Source organism: Osmerus eperlanus, chromosome 7, assembly GCF_963692335.1.
Source record: "Osmerus eperlanus chromosome 7, fOsmEpe2.1, whole genome shotgun sequence".
NCBI lineage: Eukaryota > Metazoa > Chordata > Actinopteri > Osmeriformes > Osmeridae > Osmerus > Osmerus eperlanus.
Window position 1 is genome coordinate 629,969 of NC_085024.1, and position 25,218 is coordinate 655,186.

At 45.2% G+C, this 25,218-nt stretch overlaps 2 protein-coding genes across 4 annotated transcripts; one reads left to right on the plus strand and one right to left on the minus strand.

The window, feature by feature from the left end:
- The first annotated feature begins 1,761 nt into the window (after nt 1-1,761).
- Nucleotides 1,762-20,814, plus strand: wdr26a (WD repeat domain 26a). Its single transcript, XM_062466398.1, has 14 exons — nt 1,762-2,439; nt 3,745-3,844; nt 3,988-4,044; nt 4,694-4,830; nt 14,069-14,166; nt 14,374-14,530; nt 14,854-14,992; nt 15,181-15,321; nt 15,663-15,782; nt 16,923-17,068; nt 18,958-19,036; nt 19,719-19,848; nt 19,992-20,186; nt 20,346-20,814. Exons 1-14 carry the CDS (start codon nt 2,153-2,155, stop codon nt 20,366-20,368), a joined length of 1,809 nt encoding a protein of 602 aa, XP_062322382.1. The 5' UTR covers nt 1,762-2,152; the 3' UTR covers nt 20,369-20,814.
- A 2,404-nt stretch (nt 20,815-23,218) lies between these two features.
- On the minus strand, nt 23,219-24,999 carry cnih4 (cornichon family AMPA receptor auxiliary protein 4). 3 transcript variants are annotated; one of them, XM_062466401.1, is made up of 6 exons: nt 24,731-24,868; nt 24,524-24,633; nt 24,317-24,385; nt 24,098-24,210; nt 23,720-23,860; nt 23,219-23,408 (listed from the first exon to the last, which is right to left on the minus strand). In XM_062466401.1, exons 4-6 carry the CDS (start codon nt 24,163-24,165, stop codon nt 23,381-23,383), a joined length of 237 nt encoding a protein of 78 aa, XP_062322385.1. In that variant the 5' UTR covers nt 24,166-24,210; nt 24,317-24,385; nt 24,524-24,633; nt 24,731-24,868; the 3' UTR covers nt 23,219-23,380. The 3 variants fall into 3 exon arrangements, with proteins under 3 accessions (XP_062322385.1, XP_062322383.1, XP_062322384.1); XM_062466399.1 differs by lacking the exon at nt 24,524-24,633 and having other exon boundaries at nt 24,850-24,999; XM_062466400.1 differs by lacking the exon at nt 24,731-24,868 and having other exon boundaries at nt 24,524-24,717.
- Between the last annotated feature and the right edge of the window lie 219 nt (nt 25,000-25,218).

Genomic DNA, 25,218 nt, shown 5'->3' on the forward strand with positions numbered 1-25,218 from the left:
CTTAACGTTAATTATCGGAGGGCGTGTGTTATCAGCAAACGTTCGCGTTGTCGTGTTAACCCATTATTAAACTGAGCATATCGATTTTTAATCCATTATTAAACTTAGCATTTTAATTGTTTAACAGAATGGCCGATTTTTGACACTGTCATATTATATGATTTGACCTTGGCATTTTTGGTCCAGGCGGCCTACACCCACCGTGACTGGTCAGACACATTCCCTGCAGACAGTCGTTAAAATATGCATGCATTCTAAAATATGAGTTGCCTAGTGTTCTGCGTTCATGTGATAGTTTTGGATCCTTCCAGAAGGTTCTCAAGACTTTCTGTTGATCTTACACTTAAATAATTAACTAATTCTTAGAGTTATGATTTGTATATTTATGGTATTAAATAATATATACATATTGATATTTGATATTGTATTGTTATTATTACTATTTTGCTTAATATTGGCTTAGCAACTTTTAAAACAGTTTACTGTTCATTTTAATAATTGTAAGATTCATATGTTGTCGCTTTTGACAAAAGTGTCTGCTAAATACAATACAGAAACACACACACAGCCTCCCTCCCTTCCTGAGTCTCTTAATTTGCCCACTCCTTACCACATCGTCAACTAGGCTACTCTGTTTCTTCCATCTTTTCCTCACTCGCTCCCATGGCCCAGTCTTGGTCACTCTCCTCCTCCTCGGCTTCTTCCCTGACCCTGTCAGTATGTTTCTGCCTCTCTGAGACAGCCACCTCTCCTCCTTCCTCTACAGGTAATGCTGATGTTGAAGCAGCTAAAGCCCCCCCAAACATGTTCGAATTTTTTGCACATTTTGTGGCATTCGCCTGAAGATTTTTTATATTTTTCTCCCTTAACTTTTCTGCGCCTCCCTTGCCTCCATTTTAGCGATGCTAAACTTTAACAATGCTAAAAAGCAGCAGCCTTATCTGCCTGGGGGGGGGGGGGGGGATGTAGACTGCACTCATGTATGTATAGTCGGTGAACACTCTGAAATGAATTTGAGGATTATAGGTCACATGACCAAAAAGCTATCGAAGTTTGAAATCTTGAAAAATACACTGAAAATAGTGTGAGGTGAAAATAATCAAAATGAAGGCTGTGCAACATGTATGCATAGTCAGTGAACACTCTGAAATGAATTGGAGGATTTAAGGTCCCATGACCAAAAAGCTATTGAAGTTTGAAGATTTATTTTGAATACAAAATTAATTTATAATAACCTGATGAAAATGAACAAAATAAAGGTTGTGCAGCATGAATGCATACATCTTCAACAGTTTAACATTATTTTGACGCTCCTAGTTCATGATGTTGAAAAGCTATTGACTTTTGAGATTTGTAATTTGTTGATGGTCCCTAAACATACGCGTTGTTTAGGCATCCAAAAGCATTGGCTAAACGGCCGGTCGTAGTGGTGCTAAACACCGGTTAAAATAACACAATACTGGGCGTCCGAATATCTGTTGAATATCGAACTTCAAACCAACTTTACCACGGTCTTCTATAGAAGGATTTGCAAAATATTCTTGCGCTAGCCGGCGTTTTTGACAATCCGTCGGCCATCTTGGATTTTCGAAAGTAATCGTAATTACCTAAGTAATCTTTATGTTTCAACATGTAGCCTACCTGAGTAATCCTTAGGCTATGTTTCAACATGTACGTTATGCAACATCTCTGTAATCAAGAGCAGGTGCGCCACCTACCGCACTTTCTACTACCCTGACGCAAAGTCATGTCGGAATATCCGGTGACGTCACTGCGTCTCTCTATAATGGGTTTGCAGCTGTCAGAGCAACAATAACAAGAGAAGAGCAGTGGAACGGAAACGCAAACGAATTATTTTGAAAGGCTCAAACACCCGTGTCAGCTGCGAATTTCATTAATACTGTCACCAAGGCTCTCGACAAATTAACTCTGGCCTCCGCTTCTTCCTCCTCCGATTCAGAAACCGGCGGAGCGTCGCCGCCACCGCAGAAGAAACACACATTCAGTCGCAGAAAGAACAGGGGAGCTCGCGGCTGCAACTGGGTCAGCGGGCCTGACAGTTTCTGTGGGTCTTTTCACTTTTCCAACTTTACCCTTTACACCTGCCATCCGCTCAAATCTGCATAGTGTCGTCCATATCAACACTCATAACATGCAGGCTAACGGGGCAGGACAGGCTCCAGCGTCAGAACTGTCCTGCTTGAATAACGGTGCGCAAAACGGAGACACGTCCCCCGGTGGTGGAGCTCACTCCAACGGACTATCAACCGTAAACAACGGAACCTCGGTCAGTAACAACAACGGAGTCCCGGCCCAAGTGGGCTCGAACTCCGTGGCTTCGGATGCAAACTCGACCGTAAAGAAAAATAAACGTCTTTCTCAGTCAGAGGAAGACGTCATCAGACTTATAGGACAACATCTACACGATCTAGGACTCAAGTAAGTTGCCGATAAGTCGATGTTATCAGCAACATTCTGTAAACAGCGGCGAGATGAGGAATGTCGCTCGTAATGATAATATAATTGACGTGTCATATTGGCAGTCATGTTAATGCCGATGATGGTTATTATCAATTTATCTACTATTAACCCTCGTGCTGCCTTCGGGTCACATGACCCAAAGGTTCATAACGAACCATCATTGTGTTTACCCAATTTTACCCAATACAAAAACAAATAAAAATACTTTTCTTTTAACCATCGCAATGTGGGGGGTCTGAGACAGCCCGACGGTTAAAAGAAAATGCTTCACTTTGTTTTTGTATGCGGTAAAGTTGTCGCAATACGACGGTGGGTCACAATGACTGATGGGTCAGAACGACCCGAGGAGAACACAAGGGTTAATGAAGTCTGAGCTAGCGGCAGCTAGTGATGACTTGCTGTGCGCTGGCCTATAATCGTGTGTCAAGTTATGGCATAACTTTTTTTAAACAAGACAGCTGCCTCAAATATAAAACCTGTTGACCTTTTTTAAGCAGCTTGGAGTACTTGAAAGTTGGCTTATTTGCCCCAAAACCAGTAAGCTTGCAATCAAATCCTTCTAAAACGCAGTGGGCCAAATTTGGTGATATTTAATAAAAAACGTGAAATTACATTAGCCACATTTTAATTCAAATGATTTCTCTTTGCACCACCCCCCCCACCACACACACACACACACTTCCTTTTTCTCCCTCCCTCCGGTCTCCCTCCCTCCTCCTGTGTCCCTCCCTCCCTCCTCCTGTCTTCCTCCCTCCTCCTGTCTCCCTTCCTCCCTCCTCCTGTCTCCCTTCCTCCCTCCTCCTGTGTCCCTCCCTCCCTCCTCCTGTCTCCCTTCCTCCTGTCTCCCTTCCTCCTGTCTCCCTTCCTCCCTCCTCCTGTCTCCCTTCCTCCTGTCTCCCTTCCTCCTGTCTCCCTCCCTCCCTCCTCCTGTCTCCCTTCCTCCCTCCTCCTGTCTCCCTTCCTTCCTCCTCCTGTCTCCTTTCCTCACTCCTCCTGTGTCCCTCCCTCCCTCCTGTCTCCCTTCCTCCTGTCTCCCTCCCTCCTGTCTCCCTTCCTCCTGTCTCCCTTCCTCCTGTCTCCCTTCCTCCCTCCTCATGTCTCCCTTCCTCCCTCCTCCTGTCTCCCTCCTCCTGTCTCCCTTCCTCCTGTCTCCCTTCCTCCTGTCTCCCTTCCTCCTGTCTCCCTTCCTCCCTCCTCATGTCTCCCTTCCTCCCTCCTCCTGTCTCCCTTCCTCCTGTCTCCCTCCTCCTGTCTCCCCTGCAGCCAGGCAGTGGACCTGTTAATGCAGGAGTCAGGGTGCCGGCTGGAACATCCATCTGCCTCCAAGTTCCGGAACCATGTGATGGAAGGGGAGTGGGACAAGGTTGGCCATAGAAACACATCCTGTTTCCTGCATCTAATATTATTATGCCAACATTTTTGTGGCATAATACTCGTCTCTGGTCTTGTTTGTTGTATAGAATAATCAGGCTCCTGTTTTTCACAAAACTATTTATTTAAACATAGGCAGAGAGTGACTTGAATGAACTGAAGACATTGATGCATTCTCCCAGCGCAATTGTGGTAAGTCCCAACATCATGCTCTATATAGCTATGTCTCAACACATATCTCTACATAGCTACATGCTAACACCTCCTAGCTCTACTTAGCTACATGCTAACACCTAGCTCTACATAGCTACATGCTAACACCTCCTAGCTCTAAATAGCTACATGCTAACACCTCCTATCTCAACATAGCTACATGTTCACACCTCCTAGCTCTACTTAGCTACATGCTAACACCTAGCTCTACATAGCTAAATGCTAACACCGCCTAGCTCTACATAGCTACATGCTAACACCTCCTAGCTCAACATAGCTACATGCTAACACCTAGCTCTACGTAGCTACATGCTAACACCTCCTAGCTCTATGTAGCTATGTTCCAGGGGGAGACAGGCCTGGTAGTTTGTCTATGTAGCTATGGAAACCTTGCCTTTGTAGCTATGGGTACCTGGCATATTTAGCCATGGATACCTGGCATTTGTAGCTATGGATACCTGTGATATGTAGCCATGGATTCCTGGCACTTGTAGTTGTGGATACCTGGCCTTTGTAGCCATGGATACCTGGCCTGTGAAGCTAGCTGTATCTTAACTGGTAAGTATAATTTGTGGGTGTCAGTACCAGCCCTTATGCCATGATGCTGTCCCCCCCCCCCCCCTCTCAGCGTATGAAGTTCCTGCTGCTGCAGCAGAAGTACCTGGAGTACCTGGAGGACGGGAAGGTGCTGGAGGCACTGCAGGTGCTCAGGGCAGAGCTCACCCCCCTGAAGTACAACACAGACCGCATCCACGTCCTCAGCGGGTAACACACACACACTGTATACACACATAGTGTACACACACACTGTATATACACCCACTGTATACACACACACAGCATACACACAGTATACACACCAGTGATGCCGGTAACGCGTTACTTAGTAACACGTTAAGGCCGATATATGCTTCTGCATTTTTCGAAAAACGGACACACGGGAACGCCCTCGTCTCCGGGGAACGCCCTCTACGAGCTCTCCGTCAGCCCTCGGAGAGCCCCGGAGAGCTCGACGTGCACCTCCTGAATTTTCGAACTATCCGTCATAATTTCGGAGAGCGACGGAGAGCTACGGAGACCCCCTTGGCTGTGATTGCTCAGTATTAAGAACCGCTTGCGTCAGGGGCGGGGGCGGGGTTGCCGTGATAAACAGGACTAACAGAATCCTTTGACCGCCATTGCTGTAAGTTTTTACAATTCATATTTCAGCTAAACAGTACATGTAAATCAGCATCTGAATTAAAATGTGACGAGAAATGGGCAGTGTAGTTGCTGAAAATGTGCGTATTTTATTGCTAATTTGTAAATTTGCTCCGACTTCTCGATAACCTAGGTAAATAAACACTCCACGACGACTTACAAAAAAACGTTGCGCCACCTACTCTTCTGGCGGTGAATTGTTTTCAGCACCCACAGCCTACGGAGAACCATAAACAAAGTCTATCCGTCCATATCCGTGCGCCCGCCCATCCGTAAACGGAGACGCAGAAGCATATTTCGGCCTTTACTCTAATCTGACCACTTTTTTCAGTAACGAGTAATCTAACGCGTTACTATTTCCAAACCAGTAATCAGATTAAAGTTACTTGTCCAAGTCACTGTGCGTTACTATTTTGTCATTAATAGTAAAATATATATTTGATTTCTTCTTGCGTCTCTGGGAGTTAAGCCTATGCGACAATTAAGTCACGTTTTCAGCACGAGGGTCACGTGACATAGACCTACCACTCAGCGACACAAACAACAATGTAGCTAGCAGGGCCCCGTTCGTCGTAAGGGTTGAAGCTAAGTTAATCAATTGTCCCTTTAGCCCGTTAACATTAGCGAGATGAGTGAGAACAGCAAATATCGGTTCGTCAACGGCTGATCCGCATCCAAATCATGTGGTTAATTTCAATCAGGCTAAACTTATCAGAAATTGCACGTGCACGTCCTACTTCAAAAGGCAGGAAAGGTCGATCACCAAAACCGTGATTTTCTAACGGTATGATGGCGGAAAAGACGAAAGAGAGAGCGGTGATAGGCTATTCTCGCCATCCGAGCAAACTATTATAATGAGTCTCTAGACAATAAGCATATTATCATGGCTAAGTCAAACACCGCCACCGCTGCCAGAGCAAGACAAGCAGGTTGGGAAAAAATTGAAATGTATAGGCTCATCTTAAGTGCCTCATTACCCCAATCAATCAGATCACATTTCTTTAATTGTGCCTGCTGGTATAGGCTTAATGGAAATTAATAATCGAATGAGATCTTGCTAGCGAAAATAATGATCTCAACTCTTTCAGAATAAGTAGGCTAAATAAAAACAAGGCCAAGGAGTATCTAATTGATACGAATTCATAGACAATTATGAGGATATATGTAGGCTACTGCACTTATATCATGTACTATATATGTGTATATGCATGTAGGCCTATGTGTAAATCCCTATTTGATTTCATTGACTGGGACATGGACAGGGAATATGATGAATTGATTCATCAGCTGGTTAAGCGCCAAGTACACTTTTCTTACAGCAACGCATGTTGCGGCTTTGCCAATGTTTTCTGCATCGCCTATACTGTATAAAAATGTAGCCTATAGCCTACCTGACGCAAAAAACCTCAAGGCTATGCAGTCTGAAGCACAGTTAAAGTTTCAAGTAGCTTTATTGTCAATTTCTTCACATGTCAAGACATAAAAAGGAATCGATATGACGTTTCCCACTCTCCCACAGTGAAACATATAAAAAGCACAGGCACAACAGATAAGACAAGACATTTCGTAAAACATAGCGTTACATATTCACATACAGCAGCATAAGCTCATAATAAAGCATAAAGCTTGCTGCGGCGTGTGATATTTGCAATGTGCGGCCCGAGAAGGTCTTGCAAATAAATGGGTCCATGTCGGCTGAATCGATATCGCTCAAACAAGAACTCATCCGTGTGAAATAAAGGATCTTGGCAATCGCGAAGAACTCTATTGGTAATTATAGCTCCTTGGTCAACTGGGTCTCTCAAAAAGAGAGCTGCCATGTTATTTTCTGGGGGTGTGGCAAGCTTATCCAGCTACACTTACGTTAGCCTGCTCTGGAGCAGGTTAGTGCTAATTGATGTTACTATGGTGATTTATCGAAAGTTGCTTCCACGAACCAAAAGGAGGGGCGTTTTTTTCTTAGCCTGAAAATTAGCTCGCTAAACCGCTTAGCGAGCTACGACGAATACCCCCCAGAAGAGAGAGAGATGCGCATTTTCGAGTTGGAAATACAATCACTATTTTGAGTATTTGTCAGCTAAAGATGGAAATATCAAGGTTTGTTGTACACTCTGTGCTGGTGGCGACAAAGTGCTATCAAGCTACAAAAATACAACGTCAAATTTGAAGAAACATTTGGAGTCGCAGCACTGCACAGTCAAACTTATAGAGCCGGTTGTCAATAGGTGTGTTCGACTTCATGCAGCACCGGCGGCGCCAACAGCTGGCTGTAGCCGGCTGCCTTGAAGTTGAGAATGCCATTGGCTGCTTCAAGTCAGCCCGGCTGCAGGCGGCTGCAGGCGACGCCGGTGCTGCATGAAGTCGAACGCACCTATTTTTATGTTGAGGCGGCGGGGGTGTTGTCGGAGCTGCTGAATGTAACTAATAAAGTAACTTGTAATCTAACTTAGTTACTTTTAAAATCAAGTAACTTGTAAAGTAACTAAGTTACTTTTTAAATCAAGTAATCTGTAATGTAACTAAGTTACTTTTTAAAAGTAACTGTGCTGTACTAACGCTTTTGCGCCCACTTCAGGCGTATTTGTTTTGCAACCTGCCGAGGTATGTACAAACATGCGGCACTGAGGTAAAACCATTTTTTTGTGTCGTTGTGGAATTCCGGCCTTGTATAATATTTAAATTCGCTGTTACCTCATGAACAAGCACATCAATCTCATTATCACTAAATATTTTTTCACTGTTTTGACTTTGGTGGCTGATCCATGATAGAAAGAGAGAAGGAGGCCCATTCAATTGCGCGTTTGAATGCACGCAATGTACGGTATAGTGGCCGGAGAAAGGCGCTGCTTACCCGATGAACTGCAGGTTTTGTAAATACGACGTAAGCTGAAGTATCACAGTGTGCGCAATCTGCGGGTTGGCCATGGCGCTGATAATGCTACGTTTACAAATGTCCGTACATGACAGCCACAGTGTACACACACACTGTATATACACACACTGTATATACACACACACGCACGAGCATAAAATAAATTAATAAAAATCTCTGCGCCGCGAAGCAGTTTTCTCTTTTCTTTCATTTCACTGTGTGGGGAATTGGCAAATTGGCGCCCCCTTCAGGCAGCTGCAGGCACCCCTGCTTGCTGAGAAGGTGCCGTGCACAGAAGCTGTGTGAAAAAAGGGGAGGGGGACAGACAGCTCATCTGACTGGGTCTCCCAAATGGAACGGACAATTCATAATATTATAAATATAGGCCTAAAGTTCCTGCACATTTTTGTTTTTTTTAATTGTGTGAAATGGCGAATAAAAAAAAAAAATGGGTATAGGCTAACTCTTACGTTTGTTAGCCTTTTTGCTATATGATGCTTGCTATGCAACAACAATATTTCGGTTTTAACTCAACAAACACGAGATAACATTTCACCATAACAGTGTGCTTGGCAACAAAACTATTATTTATTTTCATTATTTAGGTTAGGCCCTGTAATTAGCCAACGGAATTTTCAAATCTGTAGGTAGTTTCAAAGACGAACATTTGCTATTTGCTATATTTCGTGACAAAGTATAGTTTAACGTCATAACTAAAAGTGTTCCTCCCCAAAAGTTATATTAATATAGCATGTAATAACAGACATTTAGCGTGTAAGGGCATGTTTATGTAACCCTCCTATTATGTTTGGTGTCAATTTGACCCCAGGCTGTTTTAGCTGTATAGAACATAATCGGTCTTACCACAACAGCCTTTTGAGGGGGGGCGCGAAGGACGTCTTGCCCTGGGTGTAATTCAATGTAGAACCGCCACTGCACACACACATACAGCACACACACAGTGTACACACACACACAGTGTACACACACACTGTATATATACACACACACACACAGCATACACACACACAGTGTACACACACACACACAGTGTACACACACACTGTATATACACACACACAGCATACACACAAACTGTATATACACACACATGCAGCATACACACACACAGCATACACACACACAGTGTACACACACACACAGTGTACACACACACTGTATATACACACACATACACACACAGCATACACACACAGTGTACACACACACACACAGCATACACACACACAGCATACACACACAGTGTACACACACACACACACACACAGTGTACACACACACTGTATATACACACACATGCAGCATACACACACAGCATACACACACACACACACACACAGTGTACACACACTGTATATACACACACACAGCATACACACACAGTGTACACACACACACACTGTATATACACACACACATACACACACAGCATACACACACAGTGTACACACACTGTATATACACACACACACACAGCATACACACACACACAGCATACACACACACAGCATACACACAGTGTACACACACACTGTATATATACTATGAGAGGCCGTATAGGCCATAATTCATACTTGGTCTCACATACATGCCATGACCTCACATATATACCATTATACTCTCACATATATACCATTATACTCTCACGTATATACCATTATACTCTCACATATACACCATTATACTCTCACATACACGCCATGACCTCACATATATACCATTATACTTTCACATATATACCATTATTCTCTCACATATACACCATTATACTCTCACATATATACCATTATACTCTCACATACATACCATTATACTCTCACATATACACTATTATACACTCACATATACACCATTATACTCTCACATATACACCATTATACTCTCACATATACACCATTATACTCTCACATATACACCATTATACTCTCACATATACACCATTATACTCTTGCACATAAACTGGCATACTCTCTTACACACACAAAAATACCGTCATATATGCACCATCATACTAAAGTATGACAATATATGTAAGAGACAAATAGTATGTGTGAAACAGAATGTTACTATATGCAAGAGAATAACAGGATGTGTAAGAGGAGAATACTTATCTATGTGAGAGAGAATACTTGTGTATGTGAGAGAGAATACTTGTCTATGTGAGAGAGAATACTTGTCTATGTGAGAGAGAATACTTGTCTATGTGAGAGAGAATACTTGTGTATGTGAGAGAGAATACTTGTCTATGTGAGAGAGAATACTTGTCTATGTGAGAGAGAATACTTGTCTATGTGAGAGAGAATACTTGTCTATATGAGAGAGAATACTTGTCTATGTGAGAGAGTTTGATTGAAACGGAAGGCAGTTTGATTGAAAAGGAAGTAGTACTGAATTCTCAGTTCCTGATTGGCTTACACATGAAGAAGGATTTGGGGTAGATGTAGCTAACGCCCACCTTCCCTATCAAGACGAGACTGAGTGACATGATAAGATGGCAGAGAGTGGGCGGCTTAATGAAGCCATTGGACTCATTAATAACATTTTATTAACATTTTATTAACATTTTATACTCCAAATGCTGCGGCGTTATTGTAGGGAGGACAGACCCGTTCCTGAATTACGTTTTTACAGTTATTCCTGGGGAAATTATGGAATTAAATTACATATTAACTATACTAAAATACTTGTGCACAATAATATTTGCTAAATGTAGACGTTTTTAAAGGTTTTTAATTTGACCTCGAAGCCTTTTGTGAAAATGAGGCTAGTTTCACGACAGCGACTTTGGATGTATACTAGGCTACTTTAACATGTTAGCTGATTAGCCAGTACGAGTGAGATATGTATACAGTCACATTAACAAACCTCTTCTTTGTAAACTTAAATACGATGGGAACACATCACATTAACAATTCCAAAACGCACCACACGCCAAACATTTTTTTTTGTCAAGCGTCTCTAAACTCAGATTCCGAGTCGGATCCATGAAGCTTTCGTTGCAGTGAATGGGTGCGGGCACTCATCGGGCATAGGGGCCTACACTCAAATAGGATCTTAAAAGTCCCAACTGGAAAATGTTGTGAACAGATTGACATCAAGTTCAGTTTGTGGCATTGAAGTTTAGGTTAATAGCCAAGGGTGTAAAGACCACTCGGCTAATTAAAGACGTCAACGGTTAAAACCCTAGTGCCACGGGACGGTATTCACACAGGCATTGGCTTTAATTTAAATGATAGTTTGTTTCATCAATTGAAAAACTGATCTAGGACTTTTGACTCAAGTAGTGGGGGTCGGTATAGCTTCCTAAACAACTATGGAATTTTACATTTGAGTTTTTTAGTGGATTTGCTTGAATCGTTGTCAGAAATGTTGCAATCAAAGACGACAGCCATCCACAGTGGCTATTTCTAACGCTAACGATGAAATGCGCCGGCTCTTCAGACCTGGATCAGGTGCATCACGGAGCGGCAGCAGCACTCTGTCAGGAGTCTTAACCGAAATACTGCGGAGTTTGATATTGGGATTGCGCCATCACTTGGCTGGCATTAAGACGAGCTCCTGACAGAGTGCTGCTGCCGCTCCTTGATGCACCTGATCCAGGTCTGAAGAGCCGGCGCATTTCATTGTCAACGTTAGCGTTAGAAACAGCCCCCGCGTATGGCTGTCGTCCTTGATACAACATTTCTGACAATGACGCCTTAGGATTTGGAGTATGCAAAATGTTATTGATGAATCCATCTTGTCATGTCACTCAGTCTCGTCTTGATAGGGAAGGTGGGCGTTAGCTACATCTACCCCAAATCCTTCTTCATGTGTAAGCCAATCAGGAACTGAGAATTCAGTACTACTTCCTTTTCAATCAAACTGCCTTCCGTTTCAATCAAACTCTCTCACATAGACAAGTATTCTCTCTCATATAGACAAGTATTCTCTCTCACATAGACAAGTATTCTCTCTTACATAGACAAGTATTCTCTCTCATATAGACAAGTATTCTCTCTCACATAGACAAGTATTCTCTCTTACATAGACAAGTATTCTCTCTCACATAGACAAGTATTCTCTCTCACATAGACAAGTATTCTCTCTCACATAGACAAGTATTCTCTCTCACATAGATAAGTATTCTCTCTTACACATCCTGTTATTCTCTTGCATATAGTAACATTCTGTTTCACACATACTATTTGTCTCTTACATATATTGTCATACTTTAGTATGATGGTGCATATAAGACGGTATTTTTGTGTGTGTAAGAGAGTATGCCAGTTTATGTGCAAGAGTATAATGGTGTATATGTGAGAGTATAATGATGTATATGTGAGAGTATAATGGTGTATATGTGAGAGTATAATGGTGTATATGTGAGAGTATAATGGTATATATGTGAGAGTATAATGGTATATATGTGAGAGTATAATGGTATATATGTGAGAGTATAATGGTGTATATGTGAGAGTATAATGGTATATATGTGAAAGTATGATGGTATATACGTGAGAGTATAATGGTATATATGTGAGAGTATAATGGTATATATGTGAGGTCATGGCGTGTATGTGAGAGTATAATGGTGTATATGTGAGAGTATAATGGTATATATGTGAGAGTATGATGTTATATATGTGAGGTCATGGCGTGTATGTGAGATCAAGTATGAATTAAGGCCTATACGGCCTCTCATAATATACACACACACACACACACAGCATACACACACAGTGTACACACACTGTATATACACACACACAGCATACACACACAGCATACACACACAGTGTACACACACACTGTATATATACACACACACACAGCATACACACACAGTGTACACACACACACACACACACAGTGTATATACACACACACACACACACACACACTGTATATACACACACACAGCATACACACACAGTGTACACACACAGTGTACACACACACACAGCATACACACACAGTGTACACACACACACACACACACACTGTATATACACACACACACACAGTGTACACACACACAGTGTACACACACACACACACACTGTATATACACACACACATACACACACACAGCATACACACACAGTGTACACACACACTGTATATACACACACATGCAGCATACACACACATTGTACACACACAATGTACACACACTGCATACACACACAGTGTACACAAATACACAAAGTGTACACACACACATACTGTACATGCACACACACGTGATGATGTCCTCAGTCTGAGCGGGATCAAAATCAGAATTCGGTTTATTCGCCATGTATGTTATACAAACACGGAATTTACTGTGGCAGGGAGGTGCAAAACACAAAAAACATATACAGATCTTAAATTAAGTAAAAGTACAAAAGTTTAACTATTTCTAAGAACTAAACAATATATTAATACAACAATTTAAATATAAAATAAAATATATATAAAAATAAGAACAGAATGAGCAGCGTGAATGGTCAACATAGTGCAATCGGATACTAAGATAAAGTGGCTTATGCATACTGAATTGCCATTAGATGGACTTATAATAGTTAAATAAGTGAATGAATGTCAATGGGAGTCCTTGGCCTTGTTGAAGAGGCCAGTAGCAGATGGAAAGAAACTGTTCTTATGGCGTGAGGTTTTGGTCCTGATGGACCGCAGCCTTCTGCCGGAGCCCAATAAGGGTGGTGTAGTCCGCAAACTTCAGGAGTTTGACAGACGGATGACTGGAGGTGCAGCTGTTGGTGTACAGGGAGAACAGCAGAGGGGAAAGGACGCAGCCCTGAGGAGATCCAGTGCTGATGGACCGGGAGTCAGAGACTTGTGTTCCCAGCTTAACGCACTGCTTCCTGTCAGACAGGAAGTCTGTGATGATGATGTCATCAGTGTGAGTGTGATGATGTCATCCTGAAGGTACCTGATGTGCAGTCAGTCGGAGGACCTGAGAGCCAAGGCAGAGTGGGAGGGCACGGGCCCCACCTCACGCAGCAAGTTGCTGGACAAACTGCAGAGTCAGTCCACACACACTCACCATACACACACAGTACACTATACACACACTCACCATACACAAACACACCATACACCCTCAAAGACACCATACACACCACAGCATGCACACACACACACTTGTTTCGTTGTTTAGTCAGTAGTGTGTTTCATGTGAGAGTGTTTTAGTGAAAAGCATCACACGTCCCCCCCCCCCCCCCCCCCTCCAGCGTACCTGCCCCCCTCGGTCATGCTGCCCCCCCGCAGACTGCAGACCCTGCTGCTGCAGGCGGTGGAGATGCAGAGAGAGCGCTGTCTCTACCACAACACTAAGCTGGACAGCAGCATGGACTCTGTCTCCCTGCTGCTGGACCACACATGCTCACGGTCAGTACTCTCTCTCTGTCTCTATCTATCTCTCTCTATCTCTCTCTCTCTCTCTCTCTCTCTCTCTCTCTCTCCATACGGTAGTAGTAATGGGCATTTCAAGCTAAACATACTATTTGATAATCACTGGAAATAATAAACAATTCTTTGAAACTCCCATGCATGACCCATCCCTAGTACCCGATTGTTGTTAAAGTGTAGCTAAACTCCTCCATCTGAGTGTAGTTACACACTGTAAAGCTGTCATTGAAGAACTGAACTGAAGTAAAAAAAGAGGTTTTGGGATCTGCAGTGATGAAATCTGCTGTGTGGTTGTTCTGCAGGAAACGGTTCCCCTGCTACACCCAGCAGGTCCTGACGGAGCACTGTAACGAGGTCTGGTTCTGTAAGTTCTCCAACGATGGAACCAAGCTGGCCAGTGGCTCCAAGGACACCACTGTCATAGTGTGGCAGGTTGATAGTGTGAGCACCTCCTCATCCATCCAGACAGGGATCGGTCTGGGGGCGGGGGAAAGGGGGCCAGGGGGAAAGGGGGTCTGGAAGAGCCAGCTTGGAGAGGAAAGTGTAGGCAGGGTCATACAGACAGGAGATATACATGGGATTGGGTTTGATTGACATGATATGTAAATATATTTGGGTTTGATTGACAGGAGAGTCACCAGGTTAAGCTGATGAGGACGCTGGAGGGGCATGCGTACGGGGTGTCCTACCTGGCCTGGAGCCCCGACGACGTCTACCTGATCGCCTGCGGCCCAGACGACTGCTCTGAGCTCTGGCTGTGGAACGTCCAGGTGAGCTGGACCTCTGGTCACCTGGACCTCCGGTCATCTGGACCTGTAGATGTGTTGATGTAAAGCCAGTTTAGCCAGCTCTACAGTTCGTGTTGGTGGCAAACGTATTCAATGTATTTGTGGTGAACCCCTCATCCAAACAATTTCATGTGGGTCGTGAGAAATACAGCTGCTTCAACATCATACAAGGCCTGAGTCATGAGATCATCTAGCCACAGAGAGACCGACAGAGTTAGATGATGAATGTTGTTGTTGTGCAGCTGAGCCTGCTGTGTTGTGTCAGACAGGAGAGCTGAGGACCAAGATCATGTTGTGCAGCTGAGCCTGCTGTGTTGTGTCAGACAGGAGAGCTGAGGACCAAGATCAGCCAGTCCCACGAGGACAGCCTGACCAGCGTGGCCTGGAACCCAGACGGCAAGCGCTTCGTCACTGGGGGCCAGAGAGGGCAGTTCTACCAGTGTGTGAGTATCAGAGAGGGCAGTTCTACCAGTGTGTGAGTATCAGAGAGGGCAGTTCTACCAGTGTGTGAGAATCAGAGAGGGCAGTTCTACCAGTGTGTGAGTATCAGAGGGCAGTTCTACCAGTGTGTGAGTATCAGAGAGGGCAGTTCTACCAGTGTGTGAGTATCAGAGAGGGCAGTTCTACCAGTGTGTGAGTATCAGAGAGGGCAGTTCTACCAGTGTGTGAGTATCAGAGAGGGCAGTTCTACCAGTGTGTGAGAATCAGAGAGGGCAGTTCTACCAGTGTGTGAGTATCAGAGGGCAGTTCTACCAGTGTGTGAGTATTAGAGAGGGCAGTTCTACCAGTGTGTGAGAAACAGAGGGCAGTTCTACCAGTGTGTGAGGATCAGAGAGGGCAGTTCTACCAGTGTGTGAGTATCAGAGAGGGCAGTTCTACCAGTGTGTGAGAATCAGAGAGGGCAGTTCTACCAGTGTGTGAGTATCAGAGGGCAGTTCTACCAGTGTGTGAGTATTAGAGAGGGCAGTTCTACCAGTGTGTGAGAAACAGAGGGCAGTTCTACCAGTGTGTGAGGATCAGAGAGGGCAGTTCTACCAGTGTGTGAGAATCAGAGAGGGCAGTTCTACCAGTGTGTGAGTATCAGAGGGCAGTTCTACCAGTGTGTGAGTATCAGAGAGGGCAGTTCTACCAGTGTGTGAGTATCAGAGAGGGCAGTTCTACCAGTGTGTGAGAATCAGAGAGGGCAGTTCTACCAGTGTGTGAGTATCAGAGGGCAGTTCTACCAGTGTGTGAGTATTAGAGAGGGCAGTTCTACCAGTGTGTGAGAAACAGAGGGCAGTTCTACCAGTGTGTGAGGATCAGAGAGGGCAGTTCTACCAGTGTGTGAGAATCAGAGAGGGCAGTTCTACCAGTGTGTGAGGACCAGAAAGGGCAGTTCTACCAGTATGTTCCAAGTTTGTTTTCCAGTTGTAACAAGTACAGGTCATTTTAACACAGTGGGATGGATGGCTGGATGACTGGTTGTATGGATGGCTGGTTGTATGGATGACTGGTTGTATGGATGGCTGGTTTTATGGATGACTGGTTGTATGGATGACTGGTTGTATGGATGGATGTCTGTCTGCCTGTCCGACTGTGTCCAGGACCTGGATGGTCACCTGCTGGACTCGTGGGAGGGGGTGCGTGTGCAGTGTCTGAGTTGCCTGGGTGACACCAGGACGGTGCTGGCCTCTGACACCCACCAGCGCATCCGAGGGTACAACTTTGAGGACCTGACGGACAGGAACATGTAATACCCTCCTGAGTTCTACACACCTTAACTCTAACTCTACACATCTCCTCACACACACTCCTAACCCTAACCCTGAGTTCTACACACCTTAACTCTAACTCTACACATCTCCTCACACACACTCCTAACCCTAACCCTGAGTTCTACACACCTTAACTCTAACTCTACACATCTCCTCACACACAATCCTAACCCTAACCCTGAGTTCTACACACCTTAACTCTAGCTCTACACATCTCCTCACACACACTCCTAACCCTAACCCTGAGTTCTACACACCTTAACTCTAACTCTACACATCTCCTCACACACACTCCTAACCCTAACCCTGAGTTCTACACACCTTTACTCTAACTCTACACATCTCCTCACACACACTCCTAAACCTAACCCTGAGTTCTACACACCTTTACCATAACCCTACACATCTCCTCACACACATTCCTAACTAGAGCCCAACCGATATTATCGGCCGATATTAGGCATTTTCCAAACTCCAATCGGTATCGGCATTTATAATGTCCAATAAATAAATATAAAACTTTTTTTTTTTTTTTACTACGAAACACCCTTAAAACATGTTATGAGTGTTGCCGTTGCATAGTTTTCCCACCAGAGGGCACTCTACAACGTCCCTGTTGGCAGCACTCGTGGTTAGAACGCCACAAACCCAGGGATATAGTGGAGGCTAAACGCTGTTAACGCACCTCCCGAAATTCGGAAATACATTTACATTTAGTCATTTAGCAGACGCTCTTATCCAGAGCGACTTACAGTAAGTACAGGGACATTCCCCCGAGGCAAGTAGGGTGAAGTGCCTTGCCCAAGGACACAACGTCAGTTGGCATGACCGGGAATCGAACTGGCAACCTTCGGATTACTAGCCCGATTCCCTCACCGCTCAGCCACCTGACTCCACCTGAAATAGCATTTACTCACCTACAAAGTGCGTTGATCCACCTCGAAATTGCGTTTATCCAACTCTAAATAGCGTTTATGCGCGTTTACGCACCTCCAAGTTTCCTGAGCCTTGTATTCTGCCGTTGGAAGAATCCGAAATAAATTTGGTGTCATTTTAAAACGCCAAAGCCTGAATTTCATATTGTTGAACATATAAACGCTGTAGTCTGAATCATTTCATCTGCGCTGTATATGGTCTGTGACCCTCCAATCAATGCGTTGCGGCTGCGAAACCAATCACGATCCATGAAGTATGTAAACACATACACGTTGTGGTTTAGCCTGCCTGCCTACCTGTTCGGAATGGATTAATTAGCCATGGGTATCAGGCGATTTTTGAAGAGACCATCGAGTGCTCCCACTCCCACAGATGCCTGCAAAAGGCCTCAAGTACAGAGTAAGATCAATTCACGTTTGAATACATTGTTTTGGTTCGCACAACATCGCATTAAGACAGGGACAAACGCTATCCTACTATTAATAACGTGCTTTCAAATACGATGATGCAGGTACAAGCCAACCTTCCCGGTTCCATCTAAATGAAACGTAATAATAAATAAATAATACAATTCATAGTTTACCCACCTCTAATTTAACCACTACACCACTGCACAAACCCCACAACCATCTGATCCAGCCAGAGTTGGGCAGAGTGTTTCTTTTTTTCTTTTTATAGATATATCGGCCGATATATCAGATTTTTTAATCACCAAATATTTGTATTGATATCGGCCTTAAAAATCCTTTCTCCTCATCCCTGTAAGCAGGGTACAGGGTTGTTTTATGGTTTTTGCTACTCTGACTGTACAGGAAGTCAACAGCTGTTTTTAAATGTGCCCCTTAAAATAAACTTCACTTGACTTGACTAGCATATTTGAGAAATACTTTTATTTCATCTTTTGAATTCTTCTTCTGTCTGATGACAGAGTCCAGGAGGACCATCCTATCATGTCCTTCACCGTCTCCAAGAGCGGGAGGTTAGCTCTGCTCAACGTGGCCACACAGGTGAGAGCTAGCTATTGCTACTGCTCCCTAGTCTCCATGTTTTATAGCTTCTTAGTGTCTTAGCCCCTCAAACTACCTAGCCGTTTATCTTCCTAACTTACTAGCCTTTTAGCTTCCTAGCCTCCTAGCTTCCTTCCTACTCCAGTCCCTGTAGCCCTTGTGTGGGATTCCCTGCAGAGCAGGAAGTGTTGGGGTGTAAGCAGCTGTGTGGGATTCCCTGCAGAGCAGGAAGTGTTGGGGTGTAAGCAGCTGTGTGGGATTCCCTGCAGAGCAGGAAGTGTTGGGGTGTAAGCAGCTGTGTGGGATTCCCTGCAGAGCAGGAAGTGTTGGGGTGTAAGCAGCTGTGTGGGATTCCCTGCAGAGCAGGAAGTGTTGGGGTGTAAGCAGCTGTGTGGGATTCCCTGCAGAGCAGGAAGTGTTGGGGTGTAAGCAGCTGTGTGGGATTCCCTGCAGAGCAGGAAGTGTTGGGGTGTAAGCAGCTGTGTGGGATTCCCTGCAGAGCAGGAAGTGTTGGGGTGTAAGCAGCTGTGTGGGATTCCCTGCAGAGCAGGAAGTGTTGGGGTGTAAGCAGCTGTGTGGGATTCCCTGCAGAGCAGGAAGTGTTGGGGTGTAAGCAGCTGTGTGGGATTCCCTGCAGAGCAGGAAGTGTTGGGGTGTAAGCAGCTGTGTGTGTGTCCTGTAGGGGGTGCACCTGTGGGACCTGCAGGACCGTGTGCTGGTGAGGAAGTACCAGGGTGTGACCCAGGGCTTCTACACCATCCACTCCTGCTTCGGGGGCCACAACGAGGACTTCATCGCCAGCGGGAGTGAAGGTGAGGACACCAACCACAAACTCACGGATTGACCTTCTCTCACGCACATCTTTGAGAACTTGTTAGGATTCACAGTTGGGATCCTTTACATAAAACACTGACTCTTCTCCCATCCTCCCCCTCTCCCACTCTTTCCCCCTCAGACCACAAGGTGTACATCTGGCACCGCCGCAGTGAGCTGCCCATCGCTGAGCTGACGGGACACACGCGCACGGTGAACTGTGTAAGCTGGAACCCGGTGCTGCCTGGCCTGCTGGCCAGCGCCTCTGACGACAGCACTGTACGCATCTGGGGCCCTGCCCCCTCCCTGGAGGGCCAGGACGCCGAGGGAGCCAATGGTAAGGAAGTGATGTCACGCTGTGCCACCACATTGACAGGATGTGATGTAATGCTTTGTCACTACATAGAAAAGATGTGTGGTTTTTCAGGTGTTTTTAGTAAAGAATGAACTAGGGTATGTGTTGTTGACTGTCTGTGCTTCTCGCTGTCTCTTCCAGAAGGTTCCAGCATGGACAGTTGATGGTGACCCCAAGAGACCCACTTGGGGTCCCCCGATGTTTCCTTGGTTATAAGAGAACCCTGCTACTGACTCTTAACGAGCCAGGAGAGCCATGTTACACTCTTTAACAAGCCAGGAGAACCAGGAGTTTTAACAGCTGCAGTCTGGAGGGTATGGCAGTGAGGCTGAATGTCTGAGCACAGTGATGATGTCAAAGAGACGTCAGGCTGGTCACTCAAATGAACCTTTCTGGCAGGCAGGCAGGGAGGCAGGCAGGGACCCGTGACCTCCTACAGGACAGCAGGCTGCCTCTGAGAGCTCCTGCCAGGCGTCTGCCTCACCTGCCAGGCGTCTGCCTCACCTGCCAGGCGTCTGTCTCACCTGCCAGGCGTCTGCATCACCTGCCAGGCGTCTGTCTCACCTGCCAGGCGTCTGCCTCACCTGCCAGGCGTCTGCCTCAACTGCCAGGCGTCTGCCTCACCTGCCAGGCGTCTGCCTCACCTGCCAGGCGTCTGCCTCACCTGCCAGGCGTCTGCCTCACCTGCCAGGCGTCTGCCTCACCTGCCAGGCGTCTGCCTCACCTGCCACCACCAGAACCTTTATTTATTATATCCACTTTATTTAGTCTCATGTGTCTGTTGGATCATCAGGGCTTTAGAAAGAAGGTGAGGGGATGTTTGTTACTCAACATCCACAAAGTCATTTTAAGTCATAAATTCAGCCTTTGAAAGTCTTCAAAGTGTTTGATGTTATGTTGTTTTTGTTTCATGAAGCTGAAATTGTTTTTCCCTCCTGAACTGAGATTTTTAGGAGGACTTGAAAGCATTTTAACTAAAATCAGATGAAAACTCAGAGTATCTAGGATATGCTTGTGTTTAGATGATGGTTGTGTTATCTTTTCTCCGTTGTGGTTCTTACAGAAGGTACATTTTACTCGTGTTTTCTTTTGTTTCTGCTGATTTTTGATGCATCAGGGGAAGGGGTGTATTGATAGTGTTTAACGACCACACTTTTGGGCTCTGGTCATGTGGTCGGCGGGCTAGTTTGACAGCGTTGTGGCTACACAGCGTTAGGCTACACAGCGTTGTGGCTACACAGCGTTGTGGCTACACAGCGTTGTGGCTACACAGCGTTGTGGCTACACAGCGTTGTGGCTACACAGCGTTAGGCTACACAGCGTTGTGGCTACACAGCGTTAGGCTTCACAGAGGGCTGCTGTACTGCAGAACAGAAAGCAGTGTTCCCATCCCCGTTACCTCACTTCCTCCCTCGAACCCTCTCCCTGCTCTGCTCAAGGAAACGTTGCTTTCTTACTGGTGGTGTTTTAGTTTATCAGGACTGTCAAGTACTCTACATCCTGACACGACCTTGCCGCTAAAATACTTAATATCAGTTAGGATTTTTTTCATGGATGTTATTTTGTATCATTTTGTTACACATGCAACATGCATTTCTATTCATGAGTGTATCATGTGTTTAGGATGTTGTACAGAGGATGCCTGTGGGACAGTCTTGGGGTGGGTTAGACTATTACGGTAGTGTGTGTGTGTGTGATGTAGGAGCAGGGTCTAGGCTGTGGCCCCCCCTGCCCGCTACATCTTTTCAGAGCATAAACACAAATATATATATATAAATATATACACAGATCTAGATCAAATGATTTACTAATTCCAGACATGGTGTTCTAGTTTCTGCATATGAAGTACATTTGTTTTGACTTCTGCTTTTGTGTTGGGATTCCCTGGTGTAAGAGCCACCCACTACAGCCGGTGTTTGCAGCCTGATTCTTAATGTTTTGCATTTAAAAGGTGTTATTACAAATTAAGTGATCGTACCGTTATGTACCGTGTAGGAGGAGTGTCATGTATTCGTTCCTTTTCAATAAAAGCATTGAGGATTTTAAAAGGCTATGACGTGTGGATCTAACGGATGAATAAATGACAGTCTGGAGGATTGTTTGGAGAACCAACAAGGCTTCCAGCAACTCAGGACGTGTCTACTGATTTGAGCTACATATATAACACTTTACTCTTTCAAGTTTATTTAAGAAACTCCATAATTTTCAAACGCAAAGTTTGTAAAACCTTCCAAAATGAATCTTAAAATACTTCCCTCCCCAGTTTGGAACAAAGAAATACTGATGTATTGAACACAGGTACTCCCAAACTGCCTAAGAAGCTAGAACAACAGCAGGCATATTTCTCATGGAAAAAGAATCAAACAGGCAATGCATTATCCTTTAACGCATCAAGAGACAGAATCAGTCAAACTTGAAATGACCCAAATGTGTGTAAGACCATTTCTGAGTGAACTCCCATCACCGGCCAGTGGAACCTCAGAGCTGAATCCAATATCAGGTTACTGTAAACACACTGGCTGTTGCTCTGAAGTACAACACTATGGTCAGACAGAAGAAAACATGAACAGACAAAACGCATAAAAAAGAAAAAAGCCGTTTTTAGAAAGCATGCTGTTCAGGCGGCTGGGCTGGGATTCCTCTGGCCTGTAACACCAGGAGCATTGGCAACATGGCTGCAGCAGAACACTCATTCACACACTTCAATTACTTAGGACAGTTTAGAGATCAGAAGGAGCATGTTATTATAACTGATGTGTGTTTGGGAGGTGCTGGGCTGAGTGGTGCTGGGCTGGGAGGTGCTGGGCTGAGTGGTGGGAGGTGCTGGGCTGAGTGGTGCTGGGCTGGGAGGTGCTGGGCTGAGTGGTGCTGGGCTGGGAGGTGCTGGGCTGGGAGGTGCTGGGCTGAGTGGTGCTGGGCTGGGAGGTGCTGGGCTGAGTGGTGGGAGGTGCTGGGATGAGTGGTGCTGGGCTGAGTGGTGCTGGGCTGGGAGGTGCTGGGCTGAGTGGTGGGAGGTGCTGGGCTGAGTGGTGGGAGGTGCTGGGATGAGTGGTTGTCTGGGGTCCATGGAGTGTGATGAAGTCTTGGATGAGCAGGGGGCTTGGCCCAGGCCAGGGTTAACCTCATACCCAAGAGTTCATCATTTGGCTGCTTGGGTTTGGAGCAGAGCAGGACTGTCAGTCGTTGATCAACGCCAGGATCATGCTGGGAAGAAAATACAACAGTGTTTCAGTTACACCACTAAACTAAGTACCAGGGTGGAGGGGCTAAACCTAAACCTAGCACAGCGCTGCTGTCCCGCACTCTGCAGCAGAGCACAGTGCTGCTGTCCCGCACTCTGCAGCAGAGCACAGTGCTGCTGTCCCGCACTCTGCAGCAGAGCACAGCGCTGCTGTCCCGCACTCTGCAGCAGAGCACAGCGCTGCTGCAGCGTGCAGCACTCAGCACTGTGCTGCACTCTGCAGCAGTGGACAGATGAGACTTCCCTGTAGTAGACAGATGTGACCTGGACTCACCTGTACAGGTAAATGAAGAAGCAGAGCAGGTGGAAGCCCAGTTTGATCATTGACTCCTTCATGTGGGACTTGAGCTGGCCACGGTTGTGTATCTCAGTGGGGTCGAACACACCCATGTTCCCCATTGGCACCTTCACAAACCTGCCAGAGACAACCCACAAACCAGCAGACTTAGTACATGTACAATGCTGTAGTTCCACTCTACCAGCGCACACATACACTGATAAGAAACAATGAACACACAACAGAATGTACTGTTCATGTCACTTGGGATAACTGCTATACATATGATAGGATAACTGCTATACATATGATAGGATAACGGAATTATGTAGGATAGGATATTTGAATTATATGTACATTGTAAATCTAGCTCACCTGAAGACATTCCAGGCCGCTACAGGCAGGTTCAGTAGAAATATGAACCAGTGCATGGACACCAGCATCAGTACTGTAGCCAGGGCCTGGCCTACCAGCTCTGGAACAACCCACTACACACACACACACAAACTAATTTCTTATCTGAAAATAAGGTTTAACGAGATGCAGGAATTTCATCCTGCCAAAAAGAAACCATAAATGTTGATATCGACTTACTTTGTTCAACTTCGAACAGCAAGCTCGTGCGTTAATGTAGTCACACTCCAAATCCGACAGTGTGATTATCTATCGGTGAAGTTAAGGTACAAGGGATAAATATATACCACCTATACTGGAATAGTTGTATGTGACAGCTGAAGTTATCTAGCTATAAGAAGGGGAATCGATGAGCCTAACGTTTAGTTGGCTAACATGCTAGCTTACTGTGTCATGGCTTCCCGTGTGATGTTTTTCCCTAGCAAGCTCCCAGTCTCAACATCGGCAAGCAGAACACACCTTAACACCCAGGCACCTGCCGGGGCTGGACCTAGGAGCTAGGTAGATACTCAGAATTAACAGCTGCAAGGCAGGGGAAGCTACTGCAACGTAACTTGTAGGCTGTGATTGATTCTGCATTCGAACACAACTTACTCCCGCCTATCCCGGGGCACCAACGCCGGAGCCCTATTACAAAATATAAAAAGGTCTTCATTCGAGCCAAGAACACATACGTGTACTCCGGGTGGCAACAATTAACGATAAAAGGATACAAAGTACACCGACAGGAAGATGAGAGCGCAGCAGTCGACCAGCGAGAGGATGAATACCGCCGCCTCCATGTCTCGTCCTGCTTCCGTGCTATGCTGTCATTTCCGGTGAAGCAGGAACGGTTATGAACTTTAGACCGGGAGTTTTATATCGCCATCTAGCGCGCAAACAGCGGCCCACACATGGTTGGAGCTTGGATTAAAAAACAACCTTTAATAATAGGGCGATCGCTACTACAACCGATGTACCGTATAAATTAACGAACAACATAATCGGTTCTCTATGATACATGTGCCCATCGTATAGATAGGATTTGGGCTTGGCTACAGTATTCTCCTCACGAATAAAAAAAACATATCTATGGTGACAAG

What these genes read in the sequence shown, in the direction of transcription:
- wdr26a (XM_062466398.1), top strand. Translation starts at nt 2,153, where the DNA reads ATGCAGGCTAACGGGGCAGGACAGGCTCCAGCGTCAGAACTGTCCTGC. An exon ending in CGCATCCACGTCCTCAGCGG is followed by an intron (nt 4,831 to 14,068) that starts GTAACACACACA and finishes GTCATCCTGAAG; the next exon opens with GTACCTGATGTGCAGTCAGT. An exon ending in CTGGACCACACATGCTCACG is followed by an intron (nt 14,531 to 14,853) that starts GTCAGTACTCTC and finishes GTTGTTCTGCAG; the next exon opens with GAAACGGTTCCCCTGCTACA.
- cnih4 (XM_062466399.1), bottom strand. Translation starts at nt 24,918, where the DNA reads ATGGAGGCGGCGGTATTCATCCTCTCGCTGGTCGACTGCTGCGCTCTC. An exon ending in GCTGTTCGAAGTTGAACAAA is followed by an intron (nt 24,211 to 24,316) that starts GTAAGTCGATAT and finishes GTGTGTGTGTAG; the next exon opens with TGGGTTGTTCCAGAGCTGGT. An exon ending in TTCTTCATTTACCTGTACAG is followed by an intron (nt 23,409 to 23,719) that starts GTGAGTCCAGGT and finishes TTTTCTTCCCAG; the next exon opens with CATGATCCTGGCGTTGATCA.